This window comes from Aulonocara stuartgranti (genome assembly GCF_965226115.1).
Source record: "Aulonocara stuartgranti genome assembly, chromosome: 12".
Lineage (NCBI taxonomy): Eukaryota > Metazoa > Chordata > Actinopteri > Cichliformes > Cichlidae > Aulonocara > Aulonocara stuartgranti.
In genome coordinates, this window is record NC_138948.1 from 3,473,096 (window position 1) to 3,495,945 (window position 22,850).

General features: G+C 41.4%; 1 protein-coding gene and 1 long non-coding RNA gene across 2 annotated transcripts in view; one reads left to right on the forward strand and one right to left on the reverse strand.

Annotated features, from left to right (window-relative positions):
• Window positions 1–22,850, reverse strand: part of LOC309719560 (protein unc-13 homolog B-like) — a 189,137-nt gene that overhangs the window by 131,071 nt on the left and 35,216 nt on the right. The window contains exons 4-8 of the mRNA XM_082555718.1: window positions 12,049–12,166; window positions 10,252–10,375; window positions 7,654–7,712; window positions 7,280–7,337; window positions 6,202–6,394 (exon numbers count right to left, since the gene is read on the reverse strand). Of these exons, the coding sequence (XP_082411844.1) occupies window positions 6,202–6,394; window positions 7,280–7,337; window positions 7,654–7,712; window positions 10,252–10,375; window positions 12,049–12,166 (552 nt within the window). The remainder of the gene's footprint in view (window positions 1–6,201; window positions 6,395–7,279; window positions 7,338–7,653; window positions 7,713–10,251; window positions 10,376–12,048; window positions 12,167–22,850) is intronic.
• LOC309719567 lies at window positions 15,748–21,318 on the forward strand. Its single transcript, XR_014280266.1, has 4 exons — window positions 15,748–15,966; window positions 19,982–20,062; window positions 20,967–21,100; window positions 21,201–21,318. It is a non-coding gene; the product is annotated as an uncharacterized lncRNA (long non-coding RNA).

Sequence of the window (22,850 nt, forward strand, 5' to 3'; positions counted from 1 at the left end):
AAAAGGCTTTTGAGAAAACCTTTTTGAGATGTACTTTTTAAGTCCTTATCTTTATCTCCCACATCTTGGGAGGAATGCATTTCTACAGGTTTAGTTCTCTGAATCTGAGGTCGGCCCTGTCCTGTATGTGGCTGCTTTGGTTCCTGTATTTTCTGATCAGCAGGTGGGGGTGGCGACTGTTCCACAGTACCTGAAATTTTGTTTAAAATGCCAGAGAATAATCCCCCTGATTCAGACTGAGCTGGAGTTTGTCCAGGCTTATCAGATGGCTGACCTCCCTGTACAGGTTGAGGTGACGGTTGTTCCTGTGGTGCGCTGTCACCGGATGCAAGCTTAAGAAAACCTGAGAGCAAGCCTCCACTTTGACTCGGCTGCTGAGTTCCAGTTTGTTGAGAGCCTGTTTTACCAGATTGCTGCTGCTGTTGTTGCTGAGGTGATGTTTGACTGAACAGACCAGACAAAAATCCTCCTTGCTGACCTGTTTGAGATGACTGTTGACCTACAGGTTGGCTGGGTCCAGCTAAATTTGATTTATTGCCTTGTTGAGATGCAGTCTGTGGGGTGGGCTGTTGTGGTGCATTATCACTAGCAGCCAATTTATTAAAAAGCCCTGACAATAGTCCCCCCTGTTGTAGCTCTGGTGCAGAGGCAGCACTTTGCTGAGGTATTTGGTTTTGTCTCCGGAGAGGTTGTCTGTTACCTTGTTGTGGTTGCTGTTGGTTTCTACTGACAGGTGGCTGTTGCTGAGGTGGAGGAGTAGGACCTGTTGAAAATAACCCAGAGAAAAAGCCTCCCTGTTGACTAGATGCTTGTTGAGTAATGTTAGGCCCTGGTCTTTGTGCTTGTTGCTGTTCAGGTTGACTCCCCACTGTAGACTGTGGAGTAGCTGCATCTGTAATTTTGCTAAATAATCCACTGAGCATCCCTGCAGGACTACTGGGGGGTTGCTGTGGTGGGAGTTGGTTTTGCCGTTGTAGGTTTTGCCTATTGGTGGGTTGCTGAATGGGCTGGTTCCCAGGTTTGACAGTCCGCGACTGGTTTTGTGAGTGCTGGGTTTGGTTAGCTGGAGCAGAGTCTTGAGCTCCCATTCCAAAAAGACCAGAGAGGAAGCCACCTTGCTGAGGAGGATGTTCTTGCTGGGAACCAGTTTCTGGGAATTTTAGCAAACCTCCAAACAATCCACTAGGTTGTGGTGTTGTTCCTGTTTCTGTTGGAGGTGGTTTGGGGGGTGTTTGGTCTGTCTGTTGCTGCTGTTTGCTTGGTTTCTGGTCTGAGACTGCAGGCTGTTTTAGCTGTGGGTCAGATGGAGTCCCTCCTGACAAAATCCCTGCTGACTGAGTAGGAGTCATCCCTTGGCTCAAGTTTTGATCAGATCCTTCCATTTTTGCTTTATGGTCAGCCACTTCTGGTTGTAACTCATGGCTAGCAAGATTTGGTTGAGACCCAGACACTGTGTCTGTGGCTTTTTTTAAGATCCCAGATAACAGTCCTACAGATGATGGCTGAGCAGAAGTAGGCTGTTCTTGCTTTGGAGTTGAAATTTGACTAGATTGTCCTCCTGGTAAAGTGGATGAGGACTGATTCGTAGAAGCAGAGACATCAGAGGCAAATTTTAAAAATCCAGACAACAGTCCTCCTGACTGTTGTGTGGCAGACGTTTGCTGTGTTTGGGGAGAAGACTGGGAAGGTGGTGAAAATAGACCTGAGAACAGCCCACCCTGTTGAGACTGAGTGTTTCCTCCTTCAATTTTCATTACAGAAGAATCAGAATCAGTTGATCCAAGTTTCAACAATCCAGAAAGAAATCCTTGAGTCTGTGAGGCTTCTGGTTGCGATTCATCTTGTTCCACAGATTTGGGAGGACTTTGATTTTTAGATGTCGCAGTTGATTCAGACTGAACATCTGGCTTGGACTGGGAATCTTTTTCAGATGACATTTGGTCTTGGCACAAAGGTTCTGTTTTGCAAACGGTGCCCTCTGTGATATCAGACACTATTTGTTCAGTTTGGTCAGTAGGTTTGGTTAATATCACGGTGGGAGTCATTTGTTGCTTCATGGTTTCCTTAGCTGGTTCATTTGGGGTTACTTTAAAAAGGTTTGAAAACCACCCAGTTTCTGTGTTTCCTTTGGGTAAACTTTCAAGAAGTGCTGCACGACTTGGAGAGGGTGTTCTTGTAGGGGTTGGGGTTGGACTCTTTGGCGTGGCACTGGCATCTTCACCAGATGCAAACTTAAGAATCCCTGATAGCATGCCCCCTTCTGCCTTTGGTGGGGCTGTTGTTGTGGAAATATTTTCTGAGAAAAATGGAAGTTTGAGTTTGGTACCTAAAAATGACTCATCTGCAGGCTTGGTGTCACTCTGCTGGGAACTTTCTGGAGGAGTTGTTGACATTAGTGAAGAAAGAGACTTTTTAAAAGGACTGAAAAATCCTGCTTCCTCTGAACTGCTTTCAGGTTTTGGTTCAGGTACTGGTGAAGATTTTCTTTGCTGAACATCAGGTAGTTCACCAGAGGACTCCGTCTCTGGAAGAAGCTCTACTGATCCACTACCAGTTTCTTGGAAAAACTCGATTGATCCACTTCCTGTATCTGACAAAAGATCAACTGATCCACTGCCAGAGCCTGTTCTCATTTCACCTGATAATTGCCGGTCTGTTTGTGATCCCTCTCTAATAGTACCCACCGTTTTGTTTACAGGACCTTGCTGGGAGTCATTGATTGGAGCAGATGCACTTCTTTGCTCTGATGGCTGAGGTGATGGGTCTCTAGATGGTGGTGCACTAGAAAAAAGTCTCAAAGGACTAAGTCTTCCTAACATGGATTCAAAACCAGATGTAGCTTGTTTAGAACCGCTTCCTTGTGAATCTGTACTAAGTGTCGCCGTCTGACTGGCGTCAGCTTGCTGGTTGGATTCGGAAGATTGAAATGGCAAAAGAGACTGAAGGGAAAACTTTTTTTCTGATGTGGGTTCCTGAGAGGCAGGTGGAACTATAGCTACGGGTGGGGAAGTACCACCACTTTTGGGAATAAATGAAAGCAGCTTTGAAATGCCCGACTCAGGTTGGGGTGATGATTGAGAGGTAGGTGGTTCTGTGGCAGTAGCACCAGAGGTTTCTGTGACTTCAGTATTCGCTTTGGGGATCAAAGAGAGAAGTTTTGAAATACCAGAGTCTGCTTGGGTTGGTTGGGGAGATGGAGTTGTACCAGTAGCATCTCCCTCAGTGGCAGGCTTTGATCCTGTTATTGTACTAAACAATGAACTCATTGCATTCTTTACTCCAGCTATGCCCTGTTCAACAGCACTATCCTCCTTAGTATCAACTTTGACATCGTCATTACTACTCTCTTTAGGTTGCACAACTTTAGCATCAGTTGGCAGTGCTGGGAGTTTTCGTCTAACTGGTTTAGGCATTGATTCGTAGTTGCTGATCTCCTCTTCTTTTACAGCTAAGTATTCCGACACTGAGTGAACTAAACTCTTTAGTTCATCCATTGGATCTATATATTCTTCACCTGGTTCCTTCACCGGCGACAACATAGGATCTTGTCCATGACTTGACCTCCTTTTACTTGAAAAGTCTTCTCCGTAAGGCGGCATATACTTGCCAGGGTAGTAATAACTTTCATATTCATAGCAAGTATCTCCCTCAGTGAATGTCAGGTCATCTAATTCCTCCTCAGAGCCAAAGGAATACTGCATCTCATCTGAACCAACTGAGTTATATTCCCCTCTCTCCCTGATCCTTTCAGCCTCTTCCCGAGCAGCTTCCTCCTCACGAAAAGCTGCATAGTTCTCAAGTGTGTCTTCTAAAGCAGTTTTGGCCCACAGTCTAGTTTTGAAAAGTAGACTCTCTCTATCTGACAGCTGTCGTAGCTGTTTAGCAGAGGGTATTATATCAATTTCAGGAGGTGACGATTCATCCTCAAAGCTGCCGGCTTCCTTGTAGACTAACCGCACTTCTCCACTGCCGAAGGCACGCCTCCGTCTGTGTGTCCTGCCATCCAGCTCCAGCAAGTCCTCTGGGAAATGTGCATCACATTCCACTGTCTGATAGAATCTGCTGACTCTGGACTCGGATGGACTGTCACTAATTTTATAGATGATGCTTTTGTCCTCATCCTCCCACATTTTCTGCTCAGCATCCAAGTAATCGTCCAAGACACCAGAGTCAGGCACTTTGTATTTACTCTCCCAGTCCTCCACACCCATACCTGAATCAACAGGGATTATTTTTACTCCACCCTTACTGTTTGATTTCCTAAAAATAAAGTTAAAAGTACCAAGTGGGAAGCAGCAGAGGACGATGCAAAGAAAAAAGAAAGAAAAAGATATTAAGCATTAGACATGAACCAAAAGCAACAGATCATGCAGAAAAGAAAAGCACTGTAGAATACCTGTGTAGTAAAAAAGAAAACAAAAGACAAGAAATACAGACAGAGGAAAAAGTATGTGATAGTGTGCAAATTTTCATGGTCCAATTTTTTTGTCAGAAAGTTATGCTTTGACATATGTCAGTTGTGATTGAGAAGTTTTCTATTTTCGCAAAACAAGTTGGGTATAATGGCTTTTCTCCGATTTTGGCAATACATTATATAAAAAAATATTGGTTTCCCATGGCAACACACTCTTTAAATAGAGTAAAAAATAAAACAGTGTGCATCTTATGAGCTACAACACTCATAAAAACCTTTCCTGATTTCAACCTTCAGTGATCTGCCTTTCAAGGTCACCTTATTGTGCGCCTCTGGACTAGTTCCAGTGTAGCTGCCATTTATAGGTCACTCTGTGGAAGTCCTGCGATCACTATTTGCTCATGCACATTTGCATTTCCATCATAGAATTCAAACAAACATCTGTGTCAAGGGTCATTACAGGTGAGGAGAGCTGTCTACAATGTGGACGCAAAATAGCACAGTCAGGTCAGGAGGTCAGATACACAACAAAAGACATGCTAGGATTTGTGTGTGTGTGTAATTCACAGGGTTATGCACCCTCAATTTGTCCTTCATTGTGCCACTGTCAGCTTGGCTTTCTACTGTGACATGCTGAGGCATCCATGGGGAGACATTTGATGAAAACAAAATTAACTGTGGTGCTTTCATGAATGCCGCAGCAACACCATCTTCAATCATCACTGCTGTACTTGCTATAATTTCTTTCCTAGATTTTTGTCCTCTTTCCCAAATTGATATTCAAGTCAGTGGGACGCCTTTTGAGAGAGCGGTGGAGATGCATCTGAAGTCGGAGTGGTCAGAGAGAGATTTAATTGAAAGGGCTACCATTCATTTATATCAGATTTGGCTTTTGATTTTGATCTTAGGCGGTGAGTTACTCAAACATAAAAATGTTCAATCAATTAGACTTGACATACTTCAGTAAAAAAGTTTTGACAGAAGACAGTATTTTTATATATGCAGTGAGAGCATAGTTCACTCAAAAAGTGCCACTTCTGCTATCAAACTGTTGCCATTTAAAACAGGAGGGTAAAACATAAGGCCTGGGGCCCAGAATCGGCTCAGCAAAAATTCAAATCTGGCCCACTTGATGTCTTTGGAAAATGTAGAGAAGGGCATAGACTTTAGACTTTTCATTACAAAAGAAATGAAATAATAAAGAATCAAATTACAGAAAAGTTCCTATTTTTCACTTCATCTACTAGTGAAATGTTTTTATTGTGCGTCCACAGTAAAACGAATAAATAAAACAGGACAATTTCTGTCTAAATTTCTAAAAGCTTGTTCTTTATAATTACAGGATAATCTGCACAATGAGCTATTAAGAAGTTATTCTGTAATTTTACACATTAATTTCTTATAATTTAAGACCAAAAAGTTGTGCTGATGGATGACTTTCATTAACTAAAGCAGCACATCATTTATCATGCAAAAATAAATAAATAAATGAAAAATAATTGAGATGTACTGTTAAAATCCCACATGTCAGGGATTACATGCCCAGTTAAGATCTAAGCCCTGTTTTAAAAACATTAAAGGATTCTTAACTATTATTAATATTAACTAAATCACTAAAACCAAAGGCACAAGGAAGAGTAGTGGATTAGTGTGAATAATTCATTTAGAATTATTTACTAGCTTTAAACTGTATTTGGAGGCAAAGAGTGACCATGAAAATATTAACCTCTAGCAGTGCTGCAGTGATGTGCTTGCTTATGAGTATTTTTAAGTGAGCATATATTTACCTGGGCCCCCTCATTTCTAGCTCATAGCTATGCACAGAGTCAGACTCCTTTGACAGTGTTTGATGTTGAACCCTGCGCATCATGGGATACTGATGCACTGAGGAATTTGTTTGGGAAGTGTTGTGGAAGGGTGGAGGTTTGTTTCCAGTTTCACTGTCCCAGTCGTCCACTGCACTGTCATGGTCATCAAAAGCTGGGTGGAAGACAACAAAAACACAGTAAAGAATAAGATCATGTCCACCCTCTGCAGAATGCTGCCTGCACTTAGAGCACAGCCAAACAATGAAAATATCTGTGTAAATGGCTCCCTCTTGGGGTAACAGGCATGTATTACAAAGTGAAGGAAGTTAAAGCCCAAAATGATGGGAAATGATGGGATATGTTTGCTAGAAAACATATCAAAGTGCCACATAACAAAACAACATGCCAACAAATGAGGGACTCGCATTTTATATTTTGACCAAAAGAATTCAAGATTTTTAAATTTCATTTACAGCAATCGTAAAGAATAAAGAGCTAACATGCAGTGGTACTTGTTTTCAGTAGGCACCATCCATACCATGCAGTCATAGACAGAAAATACAAGTGACAGAGGGGAGGAAACACCGCCATACGTACTCTGTTGGTCACTCCATCCAAAATAACTCCAACTGCCTGGTGGCATGGAGGCAAAAATTAAACTTTGTTACTGCAGAACGAAGCCAGTAAGTGTTACTAATGATGGCCGAATGAGAGTGTAACATGGTACTGAACACATCCAAAGAGAGATGGATGAGAACTATGTGAAGAAACGCGGTGAAGACGAAAATGAAGTAATGTGATGACTGAGTTAAATCACACAAAAACAACAAAACAGAAAAAAGTATTTACAGTCAGTAAGTTCATATCCGTGTACAAGTAACTACAAATTTATACTTTATTATTTTATACTTTGACTACTTATTATTATCAGGCGGTGAAACGGCTTCACACCCAAAATCCAGCAGAATTTCTCACAGAAGCTGAAAATTATATCTCCGCTCATCTTACACAGAGTGAGATGACTTTGTCCAAATCAAAGTGAAAGTTTAATACTTACAGCACTGGGAAGGCACAGATGGCATTCTTCTTCTCTGGCCCTCATCTTGTGATGGATACTGCAAAGATTAAACAAAACATAGAGGAGAATTAGAAGCATTAAGATATCAAAGAAATGCCTTTATTGGAATATGGGCTTGTCACTGCAGTTCCTATAAACCCCCTGCTACTGTTTCCCATGTTATGTCAGTAGGTGGAAGCAGAGCAGCAAAACAAAGTGCCACGTCACTGAGAAGCCCACACAGTGTGAAACAATATGATATTAAAGCACACAGAGTTTGTAGATAAAAACTCAAGCATCAATTACTCAATATCTCTAACAGCTGATTAATATATAACACAGTAACAGGAAAACAGAATATGCAGTGAAGTTACCTCATTATGTATCCGCTCCAGTTTGCTGGTCCAGTACTGAGCCTCGTCTTCGGGAATGTCTGGATAAACGTATGGGACAGAAGAAATATGGAGTGAGTTAAAATAGTGACAGGCGATTACAAGGTGGTGAAAAAGAACGTGTGGAAGAAATACAGGTGCATGGAAAAGGGGGAATTTAGGTTTAAATACATAATGGGAGATGACAGAATATGAGGCAAAGTGCAGAAAGAAATGAAGGACCATTTCTTTAGCTCCACCCTTCCATCATTTGCCACTCCTCCATGCTCCCTGCCCCATCCCATCCTATTCTGTCTGCAGGTTGATGAGGTTCCCTTTCAGGGGCCTAAAGGTTCTTCCCAAAGAAAAGGGAGTAGCAGAAGAAAAAAACTTAAGCATAAGAGGAAATGTGAAAGAGCAGTCGTCTCTGCTGTGGTTCCCCAAGAAAAAATAACCAAATAATATTTCAGCTTATGTTTCAGCAAAATCTTGTACAAGCAGATTTATGGCCATACTATCGAGAAAATTATCTAGATCCTCATACTCATATATACTCATATTTCATGCCTGGGTTTCTAAATGTTAATTTTTATCAAAATAATTTTAAATGTTAGTAACTGGGTAATTGCCTTGTAGATGATATCACACTCATTGGCTGCAAAAACATATCTTTAAACTAAATTCTATTCATCTGAAATTGAATCATCAATCGGACTTCAATCTATGAACAAACTACAGGCGATAGCTTTAAAATATATGATGCATGAGATTCATTTCACAAAGTCTGTCAATCTGTGCCAAAACAGTAAAATCATTACAGAAAACTTGTTAGACCACAGCTAGAATTCAAAGAAATGCGTCAGTGTGGCTCTTTGGCTTAACCATTGTTCAGTGGTATAGCGGCTCAGGGGTGATGCCTTTTCTTAAGAAGAAAGCTGTTAAACGGTGATTCAGACTTTGCACAATGACTTTTCTGCAGAATACAGTTAAAATTCCAACAATTACACCTTTCTTCTCTGCACTTTCAAACTTTGCAGACCAGTTTTCACCCACAAGCTGAGTGTGCGTTACAAGAATGTTGAATTAGCCATGATCAGGACCTGGTGGCAATTTTATGTTTGTTGGATGTAAAAGAAAGTGGATTACTAGATTACTCTGAAAACGAAGAAACATTGTCAGACAGGATTTGAATTTCATCTTCCATTATCCACATTCACTTGGCAAGGCGAAAAATCTGCAGAGCTACCTGGTGTGGCGACAACAGAGTAGCTGGAAGTAGCTTCATAACAATTCAATCAAGCAGTGAAAAGGTCACAAAATCCCAGCACTGTAATTCACATATGTCTGGTCAATGTTCAAGTATCAATGCAAACTGCAGCAGTCAAGTTTCAGTCAGTGCTGCAGCAAAAACAGAAACTCTCCATCTTTTTTTAAGTTGAGCAGACATGAACCACAGTTCCACTGTTGACAAACAGTGAAGGTGGACGGAAAATGGCAGCTCAAGAAGACACACTTCAGACAGCTTCTTGAGATTAATAGCTTGCAGAGGAAACAAACTGTTCCACAGTTACGTTGCTATTTCAGTCAGAACACTGATAGTGGGGAAAAAATTATTTCCATTTGCAGTAATTTACATTCGTATTTACGGCTCTGTTTAGAGCACACATTCCTGCTGTCCAGTGTGCACACGTGGAAGTGTGGAGGCAGCAAAACCCCAGCATAGAGCAGAGCTCAGTGACAACAGATATGATGTTAATTGGGTTACATGCAGCACTGGGAGGAGGAGGTGGGTAACAATGCGGTCTGCAGATGCAGAACTACTGTGGGCATGCTAACATCAAATGTGCCCCATATATGAAATCTACCAGCTGGATGGTCACAAAAGGATCAACTGCTGATCTGCCAGCTTTGCTTGGTGACTGCACTCCAGAAATAAAAACAGCAATTAGGACAACAGCAGAGCACGCACTCCAGCCACTGCTGTGTTTTTCCCTTTTAAATACATCAATTCAAATTATCCTAAACTGCACAAAAATGTACTATCTTGAAAAATGAGAGGCAAGCAAATATTACCAAGCACAATTCTTCACCTCAACTCTTCCATGGAAGAGGAATAAAAATAGAGGACTGAGGAATATTTAGGAGTGAAATGTTACAGTGAATAAATCTTTCATAAAAACTTTATGAAGCCTAATGGTTCTTCCACAAGCTCTGATATATGAGGGATTCTACAGGAAGTCTTAGAGGATACAACATGGCACAAGTAAAACTCCAAACAGCTATATTTAGTGCAATGTTTAGAGTCTAACCACTCTGAAAGATCTCACATGTTGCTAAGCTGTGGATAGTTGTTATGTTCAGGTTTTATTTTGAAGTTAAAATGCTTTAAATAGTTATTATCTTCAAAATTTTAATTGTTATTGCTCTCACCCAGCATAGATTTTCTTAACCACTGATTTAACTTAGAACAGACAACGACACAATGTCACATCCACAAATATGGCCGATTCAGAATCACCGGTGAGCCTAACGCATATATCTTTGGACACAAAAAGATAAGTTTTCCTTTGTGAGAAAATGTGTTTGCACAAATATACAGACCGAAGGGCAACTCAAAGCGAGTGTCCATCAGCACTTGGTGCGGAGTTGGGTTGGTGGTGCCGCAGATCTCATCCTCCCTCATTAACACCTCAGAGTCCAAAGACGTCCACTCTCCTGGTCCCTCCTAGAAGACAGAAAAGCAGATGCAAAAAGAAAGGTAGTCAGGAGAGAGCCAGGAAGACTAAAACAAAGAACAATGCCAAACATCTGCTTTGTGGGAAACAGCATCAGCAGAATAATGGAGGGTGCAGGAGGGCTTATTAGGAATATCATCCACTGAACCTGAGCAAAGATGAAAAGATGAGGAACAACACTGACAGTTCAGATGTTGAAAAAAAGAAAAAAGAAGGTGAGTGTATGCTGTGCTTCATACTTAGACGCCAAACATTGAGGCTACATTATTAATGACTACACAGGAGCTGCTGCCTCGCTTTAAAACTGCAGAAAAAGTAATGAGGTCTACAGGCGAGATCGGCCTGCCCACAGTCCGACAAAATGACTTAGCCAATGCTTCACCTGTGAGAGGGCTTTTTAAGACTAAGCTAAAAGGGAAAGATGGAGATTTAATAAGTAAGCACTGCTTGGCAGATGGTGTGTGTGTGTTTACTTTAAGGGCTGTTGCTAGCATAAGTAGCCTGAGCTGCAGATACACCAGATCTAATTTAACTGTAATGGTAAAAACCAGTGTAACCATCTGTTCAGTTCAAATATAATCAGATACAAATAATAACCCCAAAATTAATAATTAAAACTTTATCAGTAGCTTTGTTGTGGTGTGTGATCAGTTGCATCTTGTTGGGTTCAATTATGCTTGAGGTGTGTCCCGCTGTGGCAGATTCACTGACCGATTAAACTGTTTGGACCACAGCTGACTGGAAGCTACACTTCCAGTTGGCAGTTGACTGATCAAATATTTCAAATTATGCTTAAACTGATTCATGCTTTGCAGTATTTATTTGAATAAAACCTGATCTCTACATTAACCGCAAAAGAACCAAGGCATTCACAGACGGGAGAGCATCAAGTCTGCTTTATCAGGTATAAGAAGTACTAAAAAGAGCAGCAAGTGTGTAAAAATAACAATCAAGTTCCCATTTGTATGTTGAAACAGGTCCTGGTTGTTATAGTCAGTCTTGCTGTTCACACAGGCCATTAAAAAGCAAAGTCCACAATAATTCTGTGGAAGTGTGAGGCTATCAAATCAAGAAAATGTTTTCTTTTGTGTCAACTAAGGGGCACAAACTAATGCACGAACCATGGCCACGGCTCATTTATGTTTAATGCCGAAACCTAACAAGTGAGTCAGAGTGAAAGAGAGCAAACAAAAACAAAAAAGGTCTCAATGGGACGCAAACCAGGGTCTCCTGGTTGAAAAGCCCGACACTTAAATCCCCCGACCCAAACCTTCCAATGCAGATTTTGCATGTGTTTAAAATAGAGCTGTTATCTCTCAATATTTGTGCAGACAGGGTGTCAGGGCGCTCACTCCAAAGGACGCCTTTCACTCAATGCTGACATGCTGGAAGTAACTGACAGAACAGCGCTATTACAGCATGCTCCTCGACGGGGAAGGTTTATTTTAGAACAAACCATTAAGCATTGATTAACTTTGAAAAATGAGTAATTTTATTTGACTTATACCTTAAACTTTGCATATTGAAATTAAACTGAAACCATGAATATGTGCTCATAGTTCATGTGCAGAACTCTGCGTCTAGTGACATAACCAGGTGATGTTGTTTTAAGCCCTTCGTGTCCACATGCATGTGAGGACAAAGAGATTAAAGGGTGTGTTACCTCGTCAGACTGTCGAATGGAGCTGAGGGGTATCAGCGCCGTGCCGATCATCGTGTCCCAGATCAAACCTTTGTTCCACAGCTCCACCACCAGCCCGGACTCTAGATGACTGATCTCACTGGGAAAAAGACAAACACATCACCTATATTACAGTCAAAGTTAAAAGCTCTGTACCAGTGTATTAGCCATAGAGATTATTAACTAGAACACGTCTGTGTAGTTGTTCAGGTGGCAAACTGCTGTGAGTGACCTCTGGTCACCAGCTTCAAAACAAAGACACACAACTGTTCTGCAGGTTTGAGAACATTTGCAAACACACTCAGGTTCATAATAGAACATTATTAATATATAACTTTGGTGGGAAATCACATCCTTCACTTTTCTCTTTGTACCGTTGTTGCACACTGATGTGACTGTCAATCACTGCCGTGTATAAACAAAGTAGGAGGTGTTGTCTCGCTCTGAATTTGTCGAGCTGTCGTATAAACTCCACGCAGTCTTTGGTGATGTCTCGTATGACTTTATTACAAATGTGAGAGCCGTGGAAATCAAAATGAGGCAGGGATGAATATAGGGCCTTATGCTGAAGAACCCAGAGTTTACAACTTGATTTATCAAATATCACAAAAAAAAAAGAACACAATTTCACACAATTAGCTACAACAATCGTCACGATTTGTGACAAATGGACATCAATAAAAGTGATAATGAAGATTTAGAAGATGGTAGTGAGACCTGTTACGATTTATGGTTTGAAGATGGGAACAGTGAGAAAAAGGAGGCAGGGGTGGAGGGGAAAGATGTCCAGATTTTAGAATAGAATTGAATAGAATAGCCCTTTATTGTCATTTTGAATGTACAATTAAATTGTAGGTGCTCCACAACAAGTGTGCTGGAATAAAATATAAATAGCAGACAGTAGGAATAAATGGCAAACAGGATCCTGTCCACCAGGATGAATAAGAGATGAGTGCATCAGAGGGAGCGCTCAGGATGAGAAGTTAGGAGACAAAGTTAGGAGGCAAGGCTGAAATGGTGTGGACATGTGCAGAGGATGGACAGTGGATCTGTGAGACAAAGGGTGTTGAATCTGGAGCTGCCAGGCAGGAGGAAAAGAGGAAGCCCTCAGTGTATATTCATGGAAGTAGTGGAGGAAGACATGCTGAGTGGTGCGGTGACCCCTGAAAAGAGCAGCTGCAACAAACATCCCAATACGCTTCATCAAGGGATTAAAGACAATCCCAAGTTCAGTTACATCAAACATCTATTATACTGTAGTCAAAAGAAGACTGTCATGTCCATCCATTCATTTATCCAATTCAGGGTTGCATGGACGCCGGAGCCGTCATAGGATGAGAGGCGGAGTGCACCCTGGACCAGACTGCTGCAGGGCTAATGCAGAGAAACAACCATTCATACCAAGGGCTACATTAGAATCAGCAGTTAACCTAACGCCACTACACGCATCTCTTTGGATTACGGGGAAGAGGCCGGAGAGAATCCACACAAACACGGGGTGAACATGGAAACTCCAAAAAAATCCAGATGGTGGATTTGAGCCCGTGCTCTGCTACCCACCACACCACTCCGCTGCCCATGCCAACGGTCATTTCCATCTGTAGCAATTCATCTGTGGCACATCTGTGTTCAGAGCATACCTGCCTTCCCTTTAATATTATATGACTTTCACAAATTGGGTGCACAGAAACTGACTGGTTAATCCATCAGCTGATGCAGGCCGACACTGAGATCAGCTGACCCGCTAAGCTTGTCTCTGAGCTCAATTCTGTGGCCTACCTGACTTAATGCTACCCTCACTTAGTGCTTACTTGTTATTTGTCTAATAACAACTTAAATAATTAGTGATTATGACACAACAGTTGTTTGGTTCAAGGCTTATCATTATATACTCTGTGTGTGCCACTAACCTCAGCACACTGCAGTACCGCTCTCCTCCCAGCAGGTCTGTAAGTGGGCCAGTATTATCTCAAAGAAGCGAGGCTGAAGGGTGACAGCCGTCTTTTTCTGACAGATCTTTTAAAAAAAAAGAAGACGGCAGCCAAACCGTCTCCGCTCCTCATCTGCATATTCATATTCACAGTCCCATTCATATTCATCTTGCCTCAGTTTAGCTGTCAGTCATCCAAGATGACACTTCACAGCTGGGATGATGGAGAGAAGAGGGTGTGTGGGAGATGCTATGTGAAAAGTTTGCACTTGTGTACGTGTGTGTGCTTGCTGCCTGATGAAGGAAAGTCAAACCAAAATGGTGATGTTCCTAAATGTTAGCATGGTTAATATTAAACACTGATGTGTTTTTGGCGGTTTGCTATTCCAACTATGTAAAACAGCGCCATTAATGACGCTCTCATTGAGGAAAGCAAAATGACAGCAGAGGCCAGAGACCAGGTCGATGGAAAATTCTGACTTTTATCTGTGAATTTTAAACAGCAGGAATCAATTCAGCTCCACAATATAACTGACACACAAAAACATTCTGCACATATTAAATCTTTCACATCATGGATGCTCGTAAATGTAAACATATAAACACAATGTTTGTTGACCATTTGTCATGAATAAGAAAACATTGATGACATTAAAATGTTCTTTTTTTTTTCTTATTTTCACTTGTAATGTATGTGATACAAAAATAATGTTTTAATGAGTTCATTATATGCAGAAAACCAAATAAAATGATTAATACCTTGTTTGGTCTTTTATTAAATCAATTCAATTCAAATGTATTTACTAGGGCTGCAACGATACACAAAATTCACGGTTCGATATTTTTTCGATACAAAAAAATGTTCATGCCTTTTTAATTTGTCATTTATTAAAATTATAAATATATATTTTAACTCAAAAGTACAGTTTTTAAATGTAATGTTGCTGAAACAACAAAGTAATAAAATACTAAATCTATCTGATGGAGAAATCCCTCATCTTTGGAAAAGAGAGTTTATTACAGAGAAATGTCTCTTTCCAAAATAAAAGCTATACTATCCGCTTCTTCTGGGCTATATTCTCAGCAGCATATTAAACATATCAGGTCCCCATAAGGAGAATCCTGTGCTAACGGCTGTCTAAATGACTCGGGTAAAGTTTGTAGCATGCATGCTTGTTGTTTTTGTCTGCTTCCACTTGTCTTTGCACTAGGATGATGTCGGAGTAAATGTGCAGTCATATTCGTTGTGTTCCCACTAGTGCTGTCAGCCTTAATCTGAAATGACGTTAACGCCACAACACGGCAAATCTCCGTTAACGAGCTACCGCGGATCGCCCCGTGCGTGGGGCTGGACGGCGTCAACACGTTAACGAGCTAACTGCGCTAACACACTAGTTCCCACCAATTGAGCATTGCGTGGCACATCCGACATACTGTTTTACTTTTGTCCACGACGCGCTTACCTTCAGGGTCATACGTCACATGAAAACCAAAATAGTTCCAAAGGCCAGATCTGAATGAGGGTGGGGGAGGTTCAATTCTGTCTTGCTAGCTTGCCCTGCGATCAGTGAATCTGCGTTCGACTACTCCGCCTAGGCTGCACTGTCAAGCGCAGATCCACTGAGCGCTCAACACAGACAGCATCGTCAGAAGGAAAGTTGATAAAATAAATTAAAAATTTTGTATTGTTCATACATATGCGTACAGAACCGAAAGCACTGTATCGAACGGTTCAATATCGATACGAGTATCGTTGCACCCCTAGCATTTACATAGCAGCAAACTACAACAGCAGTAAGGTGAAGACCCTACAATAATAAAGAGAAAGCCCCAACAAATGGAGCAAGCACTTGGTGACAGCTGGAAGGAAAAACTCCCTTTTAACAGGAAGAAACCTCTGGCGGAACCAAAGACATGCTGCTGAAGATGGCCACAGATGTGACGTGTATAAACACAGTGAGTGGAAAAAGGTGAGTGAAGAAGAAACAGTGCATCATGGGAATCCCCCAGGAGACTAGACCTATTGCAGCGTAACTAAGGAAGGATCCAGGGTCACATGATCCAGCCCTAACTCTAGCTGTGTCCCAAAACGTAGGCTTCATCCTCCTGAGGCGGCATTTGTAGACCGATTACGTCACAGCGATGCGACGAAGGCTGTCCCAATTCATAGACTCCTCCGAATCCGGCCGACAAATGCGTCCTTCTTTTCCCCAGATTTGAAGGATGGGTCAGGTGTATCCTTTGTGGCCATCCATATCCCAGAATTCATAGCACGGCCCAGCCAGTTCCAGTTTCCCCACAATGGCAGCCACTATTAAGTTTCAGCTGGGTTTTCACACAGCTGAATAACCGTCAAACAGAAAACTGATTGAACAGAAGTGTGAGACGGTCGAGAATTTACGGCAGTGTCCTGTTATATTTTAAATAGCAAGGAGCAGACGGCTGAGTTAACTACACCAAGACAGCAGTGATGCACATCTGAAGGTTAGACCGTCCCATTTCACAGCCTCGCACTTGCGGCCTTCTCAGTCTTCGAAGGACCCAGCCCACGTAGACCACGAAGGCCGGTTCTCCGAAGGATGCGGCCTAGGTTTTGGGACACATCTTATGTGCTTTAGCAAAAAGGAAAGTCTAATCTTGAAAGTAGAGAGGGTGTCTATCTCCCAAATTCAAACTGGGAGCTGCTTCCACAGAACTTCTGCTCTTTTGACTTTCCCAGTCTCCCTTGTTTGTAGCCAAAGTGCAAAAACACCATTTGGACATTTTCTGGGTTTTTCAGCCACGCTATTGAAGCGATCTGTTCTTGGCAGATTGTGTAATTTTCGAAGGTCCAAAAAGATGAAGGTGAACTCGACTAATGGCAAGTAATGCATTGCATAACGAGAGAGTCAGCTCTGGATCAACGGGCTTAAAGAAAGGGGAAAAAAACAAAACCAAAAAACAAAAGTACCTCATGATCTGCTCATTTTAATCTGAGGGATTATTTATTTGATACCATAAAATCCAAATTTTAGAAATAAGTCTGACGTTGCCCTTCTGTGAAGCCTGTCTCCAAACTATGTGACTCATAGCTCAGCTGTGTGTTTGTTTGCGTGTACATGTGCCTTAGGTTTATATCTGGCTCTGGCATATGCCCTCCATCAAAGCCCATCCATTATTGAGGGAATGGTTTGTGGTAAAAGGGAATGAAACGTTGTATTTTTAACACTCAGATGGGAGTGCGTACATGTGCAGGGATGTCTTTGAGTTCAGTTTCTGACAGAAGAGACAGAAACTGAAAAAACAGAAAGGCCAGAGAGGATGTGTAAGTATGTATTTTTACTGAGCATAATGCTTGATGGAAATTATGTCCCGTGAGGGAGAGACCGGAGCACCGGAGAATAACGGATAAAGTCAGTGGTGAAGCAGCTTTTTATGTGTTCCTGTGAGAAAAGCTTTACACAAGCTGCTCCTCCAGCTACGAATCAGTGCTCCTGCTCAAATTTACAAAACATTTTCCCTTTATTTGACATCACCTGCACAAATCAAAACACTTTTTAATGCACTCTAAGAAAACTGCTCAAATATCCAACTACTGCTTTCTTTAAAGCCAGACGTGGGTGGAAAATACTCTTTCTAATAAACAACCCTACGGAGACAAACGTTAGATGAGTGCAAAAGAGTGAAGGAAAAGGTTACGATCAGAAAGATGTTGATCAGTCCTGATATTATAACTTGATAAAATCGGTGGCCAAAGACTAAAAGGGTTGATGTGAAAAGACAGAAAGGTTGCCCTTTTTTGATAGTTAAACACTTAATTGACAGAGAACTTGAAGGAAAGGCCACACACGTGGGCAAGGAATCGAAACAAATCTATTTTATGTGCGCGTTGTCTTACACTAAGGGGGTTTCAGATTGAAGAGAAAAATGTGAAAGCTGCTGTTTTCAGGAGGAAATGATGGGATAAAGCATAAGCTCCATGTGGCATCCTGTTACACATCCCTTCAAACCCCTGTAACTTTAAAAGTCAACTTTTACTGAAGCCGCCTTCACAGCAGACCTCTGAACTGTGCCAATCATGAGATCTAGATTTAAGCGAGTGGGCAAGTCAGACTAAATGAAACAGACGGATTCAGCAAAGAGCCAAAGCAAGCAGAGACATACTGAAAAAGGAAATGGAGATAACGAAGCTAAGCCACTCCCACTTACCTGTGATAAAAGAAAAGAAAGACAAGAGCAAACCGAGCTGGAGAGTTGAAATCCTCACATGCATGAGGAGAGGCCAACAGGCTAAGTCTCATGAGTCTGTTTAGAGGCATCAACATTCAACTGCTTATCGTCTCATATACCAGCCCACCAAGCAGCCATCACACATATTTAACAGATCAGACACGACACAAAGAACGAAGGAGGCTAAGATCGCACAAGACAGTTAGTGATAGCCGAAGGAAAAATATTAGACTTTGCAATAAGATGTTAGATAGACGCTTTCAGCAGAAGAAAACAAACTCAATTTACAAACAACAAGAAAAAAATGTCATAAATAATGCAAATGTGACCTCTCAAATACCCAACTGAGCATCTGTTCGTACATAGCCTGATGACTACGAGTCATTTGGTAAGTATGTATACTTTTTACATATCATAGATTGCTTGTGTGTGTTGAGATTGAGAGGCAGTGCTGGAGGTTCACGAATCACCTTTAAACTGCTGCTTTATTGTGATCTCCCTCTATTTCTCTCTCACACGCACACCCGCCTCATTTTTCCTCTCATCTCCAAGAAAATGTGTATTTTCTAAGCCAAACTTCATTACAGCTCACCCTGGTCCTGATGGAGCAACATCCTGATCATTTTGCCATCACCGTATCTACAGCAGAGCTAAAAAAATAAAGAAAAATCTTCCTGGAGGAAATAAATGGCTTAAATTAGAATCTCTAAAATTTAGAAAATTGCTGCAGCAGTGATGTGTAAAATTGGTTCCTCTTGAGTTTTCGACAGCAGCTTTTTATGGGAACATGTATTCCTGTGTAGAAGGAGGCCCGTTTGTGTGACTGGTGCTCATCAGGGGTTTGCCCTAAATCTCTGAAAGGCTTAGGTCGTGTCTGTGGACAGAGATGTTTTAATACTTTCAAACTGTACTGTCGAGGCCGTCATCTGTGCATAATTTTTGAGTCTGTTTTCTTTTTAGGACAAATTTCAGAAGTTAATGTAAACATTCAGTATCTACAGAGAATAAATGTGCAGATTTAATCTATTTAATGTCAAAGAATGCAGTAGTGGCCTTTTGCAACTAAGCTGAATCTCAAAGTAGTTGCACTGGTACTCAGTGACATGCTGTATCCTGCTCACCAACACACTGCTGGACAGACTGACCCATGGAGAGAAGTCAGGATTAGGTACACTAAGTAATTAACTGATCTTAGCATTCGACTGATAGCTCAGGCATATAAGGCACAGACTACACAGCAGAACTGGTATGAGACGGTTTTCAGCATCAGACCTTAAGGTGGGATCCTTGTGGTTACTCCAAAGTCAAAGCATGTCTCCAGAGGTGACCGTGCTGTGGCCACAAGGACACCTCAGCTTTGAAACAACCTCTGCTGAGCAAATCCAGCTGGCAGTGACCTTTAAAGCAACATGTTTTTTTATACATTTGTATTTCCTTCCTGGTGCTATTACTGCTTTCATTCAAAGACTGCTACAATACAGTAGTTTAATATTTGTGTTTGTATTGTTGAGTCCATTTGTGTTGTTGCTGTTGTTGTTTAACTCTTTCCTAACTTCACTTTTTGATTTTTTTCATCTTCAAGTATGTCGCAGGCTGCAGTCTGTCTGTGTGAATGTGTGCATGCAAGAGTGTTGTTGGGTTACTCTGTGGCTATAATGAAACAGATTCTTACAGGATAATTTTGTTGATGAATTCCACAATTTCATAGGACATGTACAATGACAATAAAGGGCTATTCTATTCTATTCTATTCTATTCTATCCTATCCTGATACAGATCCTTGCCAGATGTTTATACAGTATCTCCACCTGTGACGTTACCCGAGGTTTAACTGAGAAAGCTCCGGTCTTTCCAGAGGTATAGGCTCTTTGGAAAATACACTCATTCAGGCCATTACTACTACCACTAAGATTCAGCTAAACCTCACCATTAGTCCTCGCTCACCATTATGTATAATGGTATTATCCTGTGCACAAATATAAATATAAAGTTGGGCTTTAAAAGTGAAGCCAAGTGCCTCAAACCTGCATTCTTTCTGATGGCCAGCAGGGGGCAACTTGTTTGGCTCCAAGAATAAGTCAAATTTAATGAAAGTCTTTGAGAAAACAGCCCCGTATGTATAGTCTGGATCATATTTCATATTTAGCACATGATGATGTTCATTTTGGAAATTATGGTTCCATTAAGAGTAAAGGAGACAATAAAGCAGGGCATAATTTAGGGTGTTGGAGTGTCCTTTGGTGTCTCAGCCACATCTATCTGCTGCTCATCACAAAGGGTTAAATTAACGCTAATGACCAAAATGCTCAACTGGAGGCCTTGAAACTATGTTACAAGAATAGATGACATCAAGGTGGCTACATCCATATCTACAGTGTAACCTGGATGCAACTTAAAGACCATTGATTGACACACAAAATACTTCCAACAGTTGAAACATGGAAAAATACTGACTGTTTACTTTCAAAGTAAGCGGACCCCCCCCCAACCTAAACAGATATCTTGTAGAACAGATATCTTGTGGCTTTCAAAAATCAGAAATCAGGATTTCAGAAGGTTGCAGAGTGTCAGACAGAGTAAGCGAATGCAATCAGCAGGTGAGAGATCGAGTTTGAAAGGATGGCCTAAGTGCAGCTGGCAAGGCGGTTACTGTTCTCAGCTTTATTTTTAATTTTGGGCAGGAGTGAAAGGTTTGGCATGACGTTTGAGTGCAAGCTAGTATCAGTCCAAACTCATCTCTGACTTTTTTCTTTGATCCGAGCTTCATCCGAGCCAAGATACCAGCACGCCACAGTGAAGCTGGTTATCCCACCACTATGAAATCTACTCCTGATCAACACAGATGCCCAGTGTGACATAGGCATGCCAATTCCTATCTTCACTAACACACACAAGGTAAACATGAGCACACAAACATTGTGTAAGCTTAGACATGTGCCATCCCTGTTTGTATCTGAACGCACGGTAACTTCTGTCTGTAATCATCCGTTTTAAGAATCTTGAGAAGAAACAATATAAGAATCTAAAGCCACAGATGTGCCTGGTGCTCCCAGTGAGGCCTAAGAGTCAGACTGCACATCTGGCAGGGTCTCAGCACAGTCACTATCCAGCTGTGAGGAGGTGACTTCTTCACTGTTCCTGAGCAACGCAACCATATTTAGAGTGAGTCCTGCTTGTAATACAGTTGATATTTACAATGCATCACACTGGAAAATGTCATTTCAGTACAAAAAGAAGAAGATGCAAAAAGGTAATTTTCAGCTTCTCTTTAGTTTTTTATTATTGGATTTACTGTGTTATATACTGTGGGTCGAGAACAGCTGCAGATCTCTATCACAGCAACACCTAGAACAATATCTAGAGTCACCAGTTTAAACCTGAGTGCAGAGGCCCCCCATGACTTGAAGCCAAGCCCATGTAGTGAATGCTTTTTATTTAAAAAATATTACCATTTGTCTTAGTTCCTTGCTTTGGTATGTTGTGATTTCATCCATTAATAAAACACATAAAAACACATTTCAGGAGGTCCTATGACAGATATGACCGTCTCACTGAAACCTTGAAATTCCTTCTTGATACCTCGAACGTGGCTCAAAGGCAGCGCACTGCTTCTGCGCCCCACTGAGCATAACTGCTGCTAATGAGACTCAGGAGTTAATTAGCCATTTAGCTACAGCATGGGGGGCTGCGTGGTTCTTTTTTCAACAATTAAGGTCATAATATCTCGATGCACGCTCACTCATCCAGGTAAGGAAATCCCAGAAGGATGATTCTGTTCATCTGATCACAGCGTTTTCAGTGGGAGAAACGTCTGTCACTCATCCAGCTGACCTCTTACATCCAGATGAACAGAGTCAACTTTTTGGGTAAGGTCATAAAACTTAATATTTTACTTAACTAAAAAAAAAAAATCTTCATACTGACTCTGGAAAACTAATTCTCCAAAGAGAGAAAGGTGAGAGAAGTGAGGATAACGGTCTAAATGGATGTGAAGAAAAAGCACAGAGTAACAGGTAAAGAGTGAGGCGAGGAGACAGTGTTATATAATAATGTCGATTCACAGTCAATCTCTCCACTCCATTCTCTAATCAAGTCTAGAGGGATCAGTCTGCAGGAAAGATCAGTATCCCTTGTACAGCACACAATGCACGACTGACAACTGTGTGTGTGTGTCTGACAAAGACAGACGGGGAGAGGAGGGAGATTAATGTGCGATACTGGTGCGCGCTTTACAAGCTGCATTCAAATGCTAAACTGTTATGTAAAGAAAAATACTATTTCACACTGTTGTACTAGTGAATCATTTATAAAGCATGTTTATCTATCACTTTAAAATTTACCCCTCATTCACTCACGCTTTCTCAAGCAAAGTGCTGACCTGACACTCAGGATTTGGGGTTCGCTGTTTTGTGTAAGACCAGGTGCTTGGAGTGGCATTACATGCACACGGATTTTTGAGTTTTTCACTCAAATCTTTTATGTTATTCTCCACGATGTGGATGCAAAACCACCAGTGTGTTAATGTGTGTGTGAATGGGTGGATGACTGAATGTAGTGTAAAGTGCTTTGGGGTCCTTAGGGACTAAGTAAAGCGCTGTACAAATACAGACCATTTACCATTTGTGACGATTGGTGATTAGTTTGT